General features: G+C 37.9%; 1 protein-coding gene across 1 annotated transcript in view; it reads left to right on the top strand.

Annotated features, from left to right (window-relative positions):
* The window catches only part of SLC5A8 (solute carrier family 5 member 8), a 59,516-nt gene extending 46,535 nt beyond the window's left edge, over nucleotides 1-12,981 (top strand). Inside the window, exons 13-15 of the mRNA XM_023207950.2 lie at nucleotides 6,183-6,286; nucleotides 10,227-10,306; nucleotides 11,071-12,981. Of these exons, the coding sequence (XP_023063718.1) occupies nucleotides 6,183-6,286; nucleotides 10,227-10,306; nucleotides 11,071-11,196 (310 nt within the window). The 3' untranslated portion in view covers nucleotides 11,197-12,981. The remainder of the gene's footprint in view (nucleotides 1-6,182; nucleotides 6,287-10,226; nucleotides 10,307-11,070) is intronic.
* The last annotated feature ends 1,605 nt before the right edge of the window (nucleotides 12,982-14,586 follow it).

The raw sequence follows: 14,586 nt of genomic DNA, 5'->3' as shown, positions 1-14,586 counted from the left end.
TTTGTCTGTCTTTGGCTCAATATCACACTCTCTTAATTTCATTAGCTCACCTCAATGTGTTCCCCTTCTTTCTGGGCTCTTGACACCTCAAGTTCTCATTGTTTTGTTTTTGTTTTTGTTTGAGACAGAGTCTCGCTCTGTTGCCCAGGCTCGAGCTCAATGCAACCTCCACCTCCTGGGTTCAAGTGATTTTTGTGCCTCAGCCTCCCAAGTAGCTGGGATTACAGGCATGCGCCATGACTCCTGGCCAATTTTTGTATTTTTAGTAGAGATGGGGGTCCACCATGTTGGCCAGCTGGTCTCGAACTCCTGACCTTGGGTTATCCACCTGCCTTGGCCTCCCAAAGTGCTGGGATTATAGGCATGAGCCACCGCACCCAGCCAAGTTCTCATTGTCTTGATCTCTCTGATATCTTCAAAACCCTGCCTCCCTCCCCATGCCCCAGGTTTTATATATTGTTCTCAGCAGAATGATTGGTCTAAATCAAGCAGCTGTCAAAACTGAAAGTGGAATCCTAGAGCAATCATTGTAGAAATGAGCATAGAATCTTCATGTTACTCTTTCACTTAAAACATTGCAATGAGTGCCATTGCCTGTAGAGTAAAATTCCAACTCATGCCAGGTCCCGCAAAAAGTCCCCTGCCTATCTTTCATCTTGTAATCACTGTCTTCTCACTGTGCCTCAGTCAGCTTGTGTTTAGTCTCTGAGATGCTTTCCTCAAGAACATTTCGTTTCTCAGATCTCAGTTCAAATGTCACTTATTCCCAAAGGTTTTCTCTGACCACTCGTAGGGTAGTTCCTCCCTCTCCATCCTGTTAATAGCAAATCATTTTGTTTTATTTTCCTTACAATGATTTCTACTAGTGGAAATTATTATATTTATTAATTTGTTTATTGTATTTATCTCTCCATTAGAATATAAACTTTATGTGAGCAGGAATCTTATCTACCTTATGTTTAAAAAATAATTTCAACTTTTATTTAGATACCTGTGCAGGTTTCTTACTGGGGTAAACTCTTGCCTCTCTCCCTTCAACCTCTAGTCATCCCCAGTGTCTGTTGTTCCCTTCTTTGTGTCCATAAGTACCCAATGCTTAGTTCCTACTTATAAGTGAGAACATGTGGTATTTGATTTTCTGTGCCTGCATTAATTTGCTTAGAATAATGGCCTCCAGCTGCATCCATGTTGCTGAAAAGGACATGATTTTGTTCTTTTTTTATGCCTGCATGATATTCCATGGTGTATATGAACCACATTTTCTTTTTTCTTTAATTTTTATTTATTTTTATTTTTTTACCCTTTCTTTTTTTTTATTATACTTTAAATTCTAGGGTACATGTGCACGACGTGCAGGTTTGTTACATATGTATACATGTGCCATGTTGGTGTGCTGCACCCATTAACTTGTCATTTACATTAGGTATATCTCCTGATGCTATCCCTCCCCCCCTCCTCCTATCCTATGACGGGCCCTGTGTGTGATGTTCCCCTTCCTGTGTCCAAATGTTCTCATTGTTCAGTTCCCACCTATGAGTGAGAACATGTGGTGTTTGGTTTTCTGTTCTTGTGACAGTTTGCTGAGAATGATGGTTTCCAGCTTCATCCATGTCCCTACAAAGGACATGAACTTATCCTTTTTTATGGCTGCATAGTATTCCATGGTGTATATGTGCCACATTTTCTTAATCCAGTCTGTCATTGATGGACATTTAGGTTGGTTCCAAGTCTTTGCTATTGTGAGTAGTGCCGCAGTAAACATACGTGTGCATGTGTCTTTATAGCAGCATAAGATATAATCCTTTGGGTATATACCCAGTAATGGGATGGCTGGGTCAAGTGGTATTTCTAGTTCTAGATCCTTGAGGAATCACCACACTGTCTTTCACAATGGTTGAAGTAGTTTACAGTCCCACTAGCAGTGTAAAAGTGTTCCTATTTCTCCACATCCTCTCCAGCATCTGTTGTTTCCTGACTTTTTAATGATCACCATTCTAACTGGTGTGAGATGGTATCTCACTGTGGCTTTGATTTGTATTTCTTTGATGGCGAGTGATGATGAGCATTTTTTCATGTGTCTGTTGGCTGCATAAATGTCTTCTTTTGAGAAGTGTCTGTTCCTATCCTTTGCCCACTTTTTGATGGGGTTGTTTGTTTTTTCTTGTAAATTTGTTTGAGTTCTTTGTAAGTTCTGGATATTAGCCCTTTGTCAGATGAGTACATTGCAAAAATTTTCTCCCATTCCATAGGTTGCCTGTTGACTCTGATGGTAGTTTCTTTTGCCGTGCAAAAGCTCTTTAGTTTAATTAGATCCCAATTGTTAATTTTGGCTTTTGTTGCCATTGCTTTTGGTGTTTTAGACATGAAGTTCTTGCCCATGCCTATGTCCTGAATGGTATTGCCTAGGTTTTCTTCTAGGGTTTTTATGGTTTTAGGTCTAACACTTAAGTTTCTAATCCATCTTGAATTAATTTTTGTATAAGGTGTAAGAAAGGAATCCAGTTTCAACTTTCTACATATGACTAGCCAGTTTTCCCAGCACCATTTATTAAATAGGGAATCCTTTCCCCATTGCTTGTTTTTGTCAGGTTTGTCAAAGATCAGATGGTTGTAGATGTGTGGTATTATTTCTGAGGGCTCTGTTCTGTTCCATTGGTCTATATCTCTGTTTTGGTACCAGTACCATGCTGTTTTGGTTACTGTAGCCTTGTAGTATAATTTGAAGTCAGGTAACGTGATGCCTCCAGCTTTGTTCTTTTGGCTTAGAATTGTCTTGGCAATGTAGGCTCTTTTTTGGTTCCATATGAACTTTAAAGTAGTTTTTCCCAATTCTGTGAAGAAAGTCATTGGTAGCTAAATGGGGATGGCACTGAATCTATAAATTACCTTAGGTAGTACAGCCATTTTCACGATACTTATTCTTCCTATCCATGAGCACAGAATGTTCTTCCATTTGTTTGTGTCCTCTTTTATTTCGTTGAGCAGTGGTTTGTAGTTCTCCTTGAAAGGGTCCTTCACATCCCTTGTAAGTTGGATTCCTAGGTATTTTATTCTATTTGAGGCAATTGTGAATGGGGGTTCACTTATGATTTGGTTCTCTGTTTGTTCTTGGTGTATAAGAATGCTTGTGATTTTTGCACATTGATTTTGTATCCTGAGACTTTGCTGAAGTTGCTTATCAGCTTAAGGAGATTTTGGACTGAGACGATGGGGTTTTCTAAATATACAGTCATGTCATCTGCAAACAGGGACAATTTGACGTCCTCTTTTCCTAATTGAATACCCTTTATTTCTTTCTCCTGCCTGATTGCTCTGGCCAGAACTTCCAACACTATATTGAATAGGAGTGATGAGAGAGGGCATCCCTGTCTTGTGCCAGTTTTCGAAGGGAATGCTTCCAGTTTTTGCACATTCAGTATGATATTGACTGTGAGTTTGTCTTAAATAGCTCTTATTATTTTGAGATATGTTCCATCAATACCGAATTTATTGAGCGTTTTTAGCATGAAGGGCTGTTGAATTTTGTCAAAGGCCTTTTCTGCATCTATTGAGATAATCACGTTGTTTTTGTCTTTAGTTCTGTTTATATGCTGGATTATGTTTATTGATTTATGTATGTTGAACCGGCCTTGCATCCCAGGGATGAAGCCCGCTTGATCATGGTGGAATAAGCTTTTTGATGTGCTGCTGGATTCGATTTGCCAGTATTTTATTGAGTATTTTTGCATCGATGTTCATCAGCGATATTGGGATATTGGTCTAAAATTCTCTTTTTTTGTTGTGTCTCTGCCAGGCTTTGGTGTCAGGATGATGTTGGCCTCATAAAATGAGTTAGGAAGGATTCCCTCTTTTTCTATTGGTTGGAATAGTTTCAGAAGGAATGGTACCAGCTGCTCCTTGTACTTCTGGTAGAATTCGGCTGTGGATCCATCTGGTCTGGACTCTTTTTGGTTGGTAGGCTATTAATTATTGCCTCAATTTCAGAGCCTGTTATTGGTCTATTCAGGGATTCAACTTCTTCCTGGTTTAGTCTTGGGAGAGTGTATGTGTCCAGGAATTTATCCATTTCTTCTAGATTTTCTAGTTTATTTGCATAGAGATGTTTATAGTATTCTCTGATGGTAGTTTGTATTTCTGTGGGGTCGGTGATGATATCCCCTTTATCATTTTTTATTGCATCTATTTGATTCTTCTCTCTTTTCTTCTTTATTAGTCTTGTTAGTGGTCTATCAATTTTGTTGATCTTTTCAAAAAACCAGCTCTTGGATTCGTTGATTTTTTGAAGGGTTTTTTGTGTCTCTATCTCCTTCAGTTCTGCTCTGATCTTAGTTATTTCTTGCCTTCTGCTAGCTTTTGAATGTGTTTGCTCTTGCTTCTCTAGTTCTTTTTATTGTGATGTTAGGGTGTCAGTTTTAGATCTTTCCAGCTTTCACTTGTGGGCATGTAGTGCTATAAATTTCCCTTTACACACTGCTTTAAATGTGTCCCAGAGATTCTGGTATGTTGTATCTTTGTTCTGTTTGGTTTCAAAGAACATCTTTATTTCTGCCTTCATTTCGTTATGTACCCAGTAGTCATTCTGGAGCAGATTGTTCAGTTTCCATGTAGTTGAGCAGTTTTGAGTGAGTTTCTTTTCTTTTTTTTTTTTTTTTTTTTTTTTGTTTGAGACAGAGTCTTGCTCTGTCGCCCAGGCTGGAGTGCAGTGGCCAGATCTCAGCTCACTGCAAGCTCCGCCTCTGAGTAGCTGGGACTACAGGCGCCCGCCACCTCGCTGGGCTAGTTTTTTGTATTTTTTAGTAGAGACAGGGTTTCACCATGTTAGCCAGGATGGTCTCAATCTCCTGACCTCGTGATCCGCCCATCTCGGCCTCCCAAAGTGCTGGGATTACATTGAGTGAGTTTCTTAATTCTAAGTTCTAGTTTGATTGCACTGTGGTCTGAGAGACAGTTTGTTATAATTTCTGTTCTTTTACATTTGCTGCGGAGTTCTTTACTTCCAACTACGTGGTCAATTTTGGAATAAGTGCAATGTGGTGCTGAGAAGAATGTATATTCTGTTGATTTGGGGTGGAGAGTTCTATAGATGTCAATTGGGTCTGCTTGGTGCAGAGGTGAGTTCAATTCCTGGGTATCCTTGTTAACAAACAAAGCTGGATGGAGAATGACTTTGAGGAGTTGAGAGAAGGCTTGAGATGATCAAACTTCTCCACGCTAAAGGAAGAAGTTCAAACCCATCGCAAAGAAGCTAAAAACCTTGAAAAAAGATTAGATGAATGGCTAACTAGAATAACCAATGAAGAGAAGTCCTTAAATGACCTGATAGAGCTGAAAACCATGGCACGAGAACTATATGACAAATGCACAAGCTTTAGTAACCGATTTGATCAACTGCAAGAAAGGGTTTTAGTGATCGAAGATCAAATGAATGAAATGAAGCGAGAAGAGAAGTTTGGAGAAAAAAAAGAGTAAAAAGAAATGAGCAAAGCCTCTAAGAAATATGGGACTATGTGAAAAGACCAAATCTATGTCTGATTGACATACCTGAAAGTGACAGGGAGAATGGAACCAAATTGGAAAACACTTTGCAGGATATTATCCAGAACTTCCCCAACCTAGCAATGCAGTCCAACATTCAAATTCAGGAAATACAGAGAATGTCACAAAGATAGTCCTCAAGAAGAGCAACTCCAAGACATATAATTGTCAGATTCACCAAAGTTGAAATGTACCACGTTTTCTTTGTCCAGTCAACCACTGATGGGCACCTAGGCTGATTCCATGTCTTTGCTATTGTGAATAGTGCTGCGATGAACATATAAGTGCATGTGTCTTTTTGGTAGAACCATTTATTTTCCTTTGGCTATATATCCAGTAATGGGATTGCTGGGTCAAATGGTTTATTTACCTTATTTATGGCTGACTGTCCAATCACAAGGGCAGTGCTTGGGACATCATGCAGAATTGAATGAATAAACATGGCCTTCAAGTATTTTAGTATATAGTCAAAGTGAAATTTCACTTTGAATTCCTGATCCGATAAGATAAGATTAAGACAGCAAGTTATGACATTAAAAACATTATTGAATATTATATTTTGACATTGCCATGAGAATCACTGGTATATACTGGTAGTTGCTAGTGGCATTACATGAAATCTTACAGTTGTGCTTTTGCTCTCTTAGGACTCCACTGATGGATAACTGGTATTCTTTATCATATCTGTACTTCAGCACTGTTGGAACTTTGGTAACATTATTAGTGGGGATACTTGTCAGTTTACCAACAGGTAACTATCTAAACATTAGTATTGTTTTATTTACCTCTATATCAGTTTTTACTGTATCTGTTTTGTAGCTTTTTATGTTATTTTACTATGATCCTATTGACAGCTAGTTTAATTATTTCTTCTGTTTTACTCTTGGGAAATCTGAAGGCCTAGACTAGAAAGCAGAAGACTCATTTCTATTTGAATCTTGGTTCTGCCCTTTAGGGCCTGCATGAACTTGGGCAAGTCACGTAGCTACACTGAGCCTCAGCTTTCTTATGTGCAAAATGAGGACAAAAATAATTGACCTGCCCATCTCACAAGTTGCTGTAAGACAAAAATAAGATGCTTGAAAAAAACTTCATAGCTACTATGGTGTTAGGGATTTTACACATATTTTTACAATAACCCAATATGCTATGATCTTTACATTGTCCCGTATTCATTCTTTGTAAACTGTAAGGAAGCATAGACAGATTATATCTAAATATAGTGTGGAGGCTTTTTTTCGAATGTTTATCATTTTTTTAAAAAAGTATGTTTATTTTTAAAAAATCAAATTGATACACAGAGTATATAAATTGCTCTCTGGGATTGCTATAGAACGGTTATCTTGGAACTCCATTTTGTCCTCATTCTGTGAATTCTCTTGGCCCCTGTTCCTGTGTTGGGTTTTCTACTGCCTGTATTCATTACTTCTCATTCTCATTTACTCCCTTAATTGAATGGAACACATCCTATAGCATGTTCTCAAGAATGAGTAGACAAAAGAAGAGGTTTTGGAAACTTTGTGTGTCTGAAAAAAATTATTTAATCTATCTTATGCTTGATTGATTGTTTGAGTAGAAATTCCTAGGGCTGAAAAGAACTTTTCTTTTTTCTTTTCTTTTTTTTTTTTTTTTTTTTTGAGACGGAGTCTCGCTCTGTTGCCCAGGCTGGAGTGCAGTGGCTGGATCTCAGCTCACTGCAAGCTCCGCCTCCCAGGTTTACACCATTCTCCTGCCTCAGCCTCCCAAGTAGCTGGGACTACAAGCACCCGCCACCTCGCCTGGCTAGTTTTTTGTATTTTTTTTTAGTAGAGATGGGGTTTCACTGTGTTAGCCAGGATGGTCTCGATCTCCTGACCTCGTGATCCACCCGTCTCGGCCTCCCAAAGTGCTGGGATTACAGGCTTGAGCCACCGCGCCCGGCCAACTTTTCTTTTTTCTGAGAGGATATCTGAACTTTTTTCTAGCTTGCTATGTTGCTGTTGTGACAGTGCCGTGCTACCAGCTGATACTTTGCATGTGTCCCATTTTCACAATGACTGCCTTGGCCTAGGCCTTCAGTAAGGCTCGTTCAATCTGAAGATCCATGTCCTTCAGTTCTGGACATTTTCTTTTTTCTTTTCTTTTCTTCATTTTTATTTTTTTAAAAACAATTTTCTGTGTTCTCTCTCTGGGAACTCCTATTAGTCAAACATTTGAATCAGAATCATGGACAGTTCCTCTAATTTTCTCGTTTTTTTCTCTCTTATTTTTCATCTCTGTGTCTTTTAGGTCTACTATGTGGGATATTTTTTCACTTACTTTTCCAATAATTCTCAAAGGAGTGCTCTGATCCAGTTTTGAGAATAGTCTGTAGGGGAACGAGGGCAGGGAAGAGGCTATTGCAGTAACCCAGGTGAGAGATCACAGTGCTGGGGCTGGGGTAGTGTGGAGTTGGTGAAACGTGCTGGGCTCCCTGACTCCCTACATCCCCTCACACATATGCATCCATAGCAGCCATGCCAGGGGAAGGGTGCACTGCCTCCTTCAACATGTGTTTCAACTAGTCAGAAATCATACACTGTGTTCAAGGATGTCTGATGTCTTTGTTTGCTCCATGCTACAAAGTTGCCAGGACTGTGCCACTTTACAGAATCCTGCTATCATTTTATGTTTTTTTGGTACTGGGATAGCACCGTCTCTCAAACTTCTGTGACACTTGTATTTATAATTATAAAATTTTTTGCTATTCATTATTTCTCAAACAGTTGTTGGAAAATATTCTCTTTCTTTTCCAAAAGGATTGTGCTCTTTCTCAAAAATAATATTCCCAGCACGGTAGGTTTATTAATTTTTTTGGTCCAGTTTGATATATTTTAAGACAGATTTTTTTGTTGTTATTGTTGAGATGGAGTCTCACTCTTTTGCCCAGGCTGGAGTGCAGTGGTGCGATCTCGGCTCACTGGAAACTCTGCCTCCTGTGTTCAAGGGATTCTCTGGCCTGAGCTTCCCAAGTAGCTGGGACTACAGGCACGCACCACCATGCCCGGCTAATTTTTGTATTTTTAGTAGAGATGGAGTTTCACCATATTGACCAGGCTGGTCTCGAACTCCTGACCTCAGGTGATCCGCCCACCTCGGTCTCCCAAATTGTTGGGATTACAGGCATGAGCCACCATGCCCGGTCTTAAGACAGATTTTCATCTTTTCCCAGAAGTCATTCAGTTTTTCAGATCTGGAATACACCTAACCAGTCTCCCTGTACTATTTGCCCTTTGGTCCTTATTTAGCTCAGTTTTTAAAAGAAAGTGGAGTGTCAGAGTACCTCCTTTGAGTACTCCTTTTTTTCTTTTAAATGCTTTGATTCTGAAAAACCATATACAGCTATATCTTTTGTTTAAAAAGTAACGCTCTACCTCAGTGACTGGGGTCCAGTAAATAAAAGACACTTCGACTTCATTAACTTCACAAATAACTTATTCCTACTTCACAGAAGCAGTGAGTACCTTGAAAACTCTCGAGAAGCACACAATTTTGATGTTCCTTGGGAAACAGACTTTAAAACCTATTGTAGTATACTAAAACTCCCATAAGAGTTTAGGCCTTGCAGACTTGGTTGGTGTCTCAGCACTCCCCTGATTTTTACTATGGAGAAGGCTATGTTTTCATCAGGAAAATGGGGGCAAATCATTTCCTAAGTGAGATCACAAATTGTGGGCACAGTGATTGTTTTGTTTCTCTGTTTCTCTAGCACCTAGCAGCATCTCCAGCACACAGCAGGTACTCAATAACATTGCATGAATTCGTTTAAAAATTGATTCTATCTCCAGAACAGCAGAGGTTCCCATAATTACAAGTCTAGTATTTGTACTAAAGTAGTGGTTCTTAAACTTTAGAGGCATAAGGATCCCCTTGGAAATTTTATAAAAATCAGGCTTCAGGGGTCCTACCCGCAGAGGTCCTAATTTGGTCAGTCCAGGCTAGAGTCTGGGAATCTGCATTTTATGTACATTCTCTGAGTGATTTGAGTAAGGGTAGTTTGAGGACCACTCTTTGAGGTACACAATTTTTAAAAGCATCCTCTTTGATCCACAAAAAATACCAAAGCAGAATAGATTTTTTTTTTTTTTTTTTTGTAAAGAAAACCTTAAGGAAGAGGATTTGGATCAAACATCAGTCAGCATACTGATTTTCATTTAAATAATTTATTCAGCAGTTCAGAATTTCCTGCATTTCTTCATAGACATGTATATTTGTAGCCACGAAAGTGGGGGAAAAGCAGCTCCACTGTCTGAAGCAGAGGCAGATGGTTTGATATTTTACTGATGGCATGGAGGGTGCTTTTAAACCAGTTTCCCTACCAGCATTGGGCCAGATGACTGTTTCTCTAGTTGAGTACCAGATGAAGCAGTTGGCTTGCATTTTTTGCTCTATCTCACATACATATATGTGATATATATATATATATTTTATACATATATATATAACAAGACTCATATTTATTATAGTAAGAGGCTTTCAAGACCCAGGGCTGACTAAGGGAAGGGGAATTGTGGGCTAAGTGATCAGCATTTTTAAGTTTCCCTTTCTCTTTGTGTTTTATGAATGTATGGAGTTGAATGTGTACAAGTTAAATGCCTGTATAATGGAATGTCTCTGTGTAGTTACTGGTGTCCTTTTTAACAACGTAAGTCATGTACTTTTTTTTTTTCCAGGAGGAAGAAAACAGAACTTAGACCCCAGATATATACTAACCAAAGAGGACTTTTTATCCAATTTTGATATTTTTAAGAAAGTGAGTTGGCTTTCATTTTACCATGAGTTAGGAAACTGGGCTTTATTACCTGGATAGAACACTAGTTAGTCCTCAGCCTCTTTCTTGAAAAGTGATGGACAAGGAAGGTATAGACCCTATATAATCTGATGATCTATATATGTTGGACAGTTCTCTATCCTGTGATGATCTATATCTGTTTCATAGCTCCATATCCTCTGATACACTATACCTATTGTTTATCTGTCTATCCTCTGATGAGCTGTATCTGTTGTATATCCTCTTTCCTTTGATGATCTGTATCTGTTGTATATCTCTCTATCCTCTGATAACCTATAACTGTTGTATATCCCTCTATTCTCTGATGAGCTATACCTGTTGTATATTTCTCTAAATCTGTCTATCCTCTGATAACCTATATCTATTGTATCTCTCCAAATATCTGTCTATCCTCTGATAACCTGTATCTGTTGTATATCTCTCTATATCTGTCTATCCGCTGATAACCTATATCTGTTATAGCTCTCTGTATATCTGTCTATCCTCTAATAACGTAAATCTGTTGTTTATCTATTGTCTGATGGGCCATTTTATATCTATCTTCTGGTAACCTGTGTCTGTTGAATATCTACCCTCTGAGGAAGTATACCTGTTCTATATTTCTCTCCCTCAGTAGATTAGAAAGCTGATGTAGAGAAATAAAAATAGTAGAAACAATTATTTAGAATTACATGAATGAAGAGCTTCTTTTTTCCCCCAATCACCATGTTAACATTTTCTTTTAGAAGAAGCATGTTTTAAGCTATAAATCGCATCCAGTGGAAGATGGTGGAACTGATAATCCTGCTTTCAACCACATTGAATTGAACTTCTCAGATCAGAGTGGCAAGAGCAATGGGACTCGTTTGTGAAGCAGCTCTGATACTAGATGCCCTTAAATGATGTTTCAGTTTTATATGTTTTCTAAGATAATTGGATCAGGTTTTCTTTGTGTGTGTGTGTTGTATCATGAATGTTTGGGGGATAAGTTTTTGTTAAAACAAAGTCTGGACTATCTTCACTTACTACATCATTAATTGATGTTACTCTGGAGTTTAGAATTTTGGCATTGACATTTCCCTCTCTTTCCTTTATTTCAATGAAGCTGTAATTGTGAAAATTATAACTACATAGACGCTGAAAGGCTAATACACATATAGGCACATGTATTTGATTGTCAACAGTATATTCTTAAATTTGGGTATTACTGAAAATATTTTCCATGCCTTGATGCTAGCATATAAGTTTGGAAGATTGCCGAAATCGTAATTCATCTTGAAAAGAACTTTTTACCCTCTTACCACATACACCATTCTTAGGGAGCAATGAGGTAACAGGTCTGTGTTGTCTGGATCTTTGCTTTTATTTCCCCATCAGCCCAGGGCATATACTAACCTGCAAACTGATTCTGGATCAGGAAGGTAGTAATCAGTAAGTATTCTGTCTGCGAAAGACCGTGGACCCAATGATCGAAGTCTTCTTGGTGCTGTTCATTAATTCTTGTGCCTTTTGACTTGTTTTCTAGAGTTTCTGGACTTCGGCTGCTGATACTGTCTTTATTTTTATCTGCATGCCCAGTTTCTGATCTATCAACTTGGGTTTTGTTGTGCACTCTACCTGAGCTTGTCTTCATAATTTTCCATTTATTGCCCTGGGCTTGGATATGTCTCAAGACACTCAAGTGAATCATGCCACCCCCAATCCTGGCTTATCAAGTCCCAGACTATAAATTATGAACTCCCATTAGCTTGGTACTAACATATACTTATGTAGGTACTTATGGATTTGATGATCCAAGAATATTCTTCAAAATGGTTAAGCTCCATGGAGTTAGATGACTGCACTTAATGCTATTAAGTTGAACTTTTGAATGTCAACTAATTTGCAATCAATTAAACTTAAAGATACATATTGATTAAAGATACATAGAAATTTTGAAATGTTAGTATATTTATCCAGTTAAAGAGCTAAATTATATGGGCAAACACTATGTTTTTTTTTTTAATGTCTGGACTCAAAAAATGCTTTGTTCCGTGTTTTAAAATTTTTAAGTAGCAGTCTCAAAGTTGCTTAGCTGTTTATTTTGCTATGTTCCCAGCTAAGAGTTTGGTTATAGGATTTCATCAATAACTTATTTTTTGTACAGTTTCCACATTAGATGCTGTTTAAAAGTTCTTTTTTAAGCTTTTCAATTTTTTTTAGAAACATAAGAGAAACATTTAGATACATACAAATGTTTTTATGATTAAATAATTTTATGCTTATTTTCTGATACGTGTTATTTAGGTAATCACACCCTGTACATTTAGAGGTTGCTAACTGACAATGTTAAGAAATAAAAAAAAAAAAAATGGCTGGGCATGGTGGCTCACACTTGTAATCCCAACATTTGGGAGGCTGAGGCAGGAAGATTGCTTGAGGCCAGGAGTTTAAGTCCATCCTGGGAACATAGTTAGACCTCATCTCTATCAATCAATCAATCAATCAATCAATCAATCAATCAATCTTAGCTAGGCATATTGCCACATACTTATAGTCCCAGTTACTAGGGAAGCTGAGGTGGGAGGATAGCTTGAGCCCAGGATTTTGAGGCTGCAGTGAGCTATGATTACACCACTGCACTCCAGCCTGGGTAACAGAGTGAAATCTTGTCTCTGAAAAAAAGAAAGAGAGGTTTATATAACATTTAAATTGACTACATAAACCTGGGCAATGTGACGAAACTCCATCTCTACAGAAAATACAAGAATTAGCCGGGCACAGTGGTGTGTGTCTGTAGTCCCAGCTACTTAGGAGGCTGAGGTGGGAAGATTGCTTGAGCCAGGAGGTCGAGGCTGCAGTGAGCTGTGATTATGTGACTACTCCAGCCTGGGTGATGGAGCCCTGTCTCAAAATAAATAAATAAATAAATAAAAATAAATAATAAAAATAAATTAACTATATATTCGTATATTTCTTATGTGGATATATGTTATTTTTAAATCACTATATTTGTAAATAAATACCAAATTTTTCAGAGTCTTTCTACAATGTTTTAATAAATAGAAAGATATATTGTTTGTTTTACATGAATGTGTTTTGAACTATGGTTATTTGTTTAATAATTCTAAATGCCCATGTGCGTAAAGTGCTTCAGTTTTGGAAGTCAAAGTCAGGTCACTTAACTTTTTGTCTTATCTGATTGCCAGGGAGTTACGCCATGTGTTCTTAATGAGAAACTTGATGTTTCTGTTCTTGTTGATTTTCCTTTAGACAAAGTATATTTTTGTGACATTTAGAACTATCAATATTTTAGTTTTATAAACATGTGAGAATGCCTGATAGAATTCTTCAGAAAGCAATGTAATATTATTAACTAAAATAATTTCTCTTAATTTCTAAATTTTTGGATAAAACTAAATAAGAGTAAAATGTTAATCCATTGTCACATAAATTACATAATCTGCTACTCTTAGTTATTTTGAATGATAAAAACACCAGTGCGGGAAAAGCCACACAAGTTGTCAATGTCTGTTTTACTGTTGACAAGTTTGTATACCCTTGAATTGACCCCAATCTCCTCTAACAATGGTACATAGCACTAAGTTCCTACCTACCTCACAGAAACAATGTCAGTAGAAAAGATCAGGTTGAGCTCTTTGGCAAAATAGCACTTTACTAACTCAAATAGTGTTATTTAATATTTCTGTATGATTGGGAATCAAAGTTTGAGACGAAAGTCGTTTGCCATATTTAAAAAAAATAGAGCTGTTAATTTGCAATATCATGATGTAGAGATAGTGCCTTCTCTTAAAAATATGTGTCATGGAAATGTTAAAATATATTTAGGAGTCAGCAGGATTATTCAGATAGAAGGAATGTAAACTTTAAAGAAAAATATAATTTGGGAGGCAGAGGTGGGTGGATCACGAGGTCAGGAGTTCAAGACCAGCCCAGCCAACAGAGTGAAACCCCGTCTCTACTAAAAATACAAAAATTAGCTGGGTATGGTGGTGCACACCTGCAGTCCCAGCTACTTGGGAGGCTGAGGCAGGATAATCGCTTGAACCTGGGAGGTGGGGGTTGTGGTGAGCTGAGATCACACCACTGCACTCCAGCCTGGGCAACAGAGCGAGATTCCATCTCAAAAAAAAGGAGGTACATGTGGTATTTGCTTTTCTCTTCCTGACTTACGTCACTTAGAATAATAGCCTCCAGTTCCATCTAAGTTGCTGCAAAATACATTATTTCATGCTTTTTTATGCCTGAGTAGTACTCCATGG

The sequence above is a fragment of the Piliocolobus tephrosceles genome, chromosome 10, assembly GCF_002776525.5.
Source record: "Piliocolobus tephrosceles isolate RC106 chromosome 10, ASM277652v3, whole genome shotgun sequence".
Taxonomy (NCBI): Eukaryota; Metazoa; Chordata; class Mammalia; order Primates; family Cercopithecidae; genus Piliocolobus; species Piliocolobus tephrosceles.
This window is presented reverse-complemented; position numbering and strand designations above follow the sequence as displayed.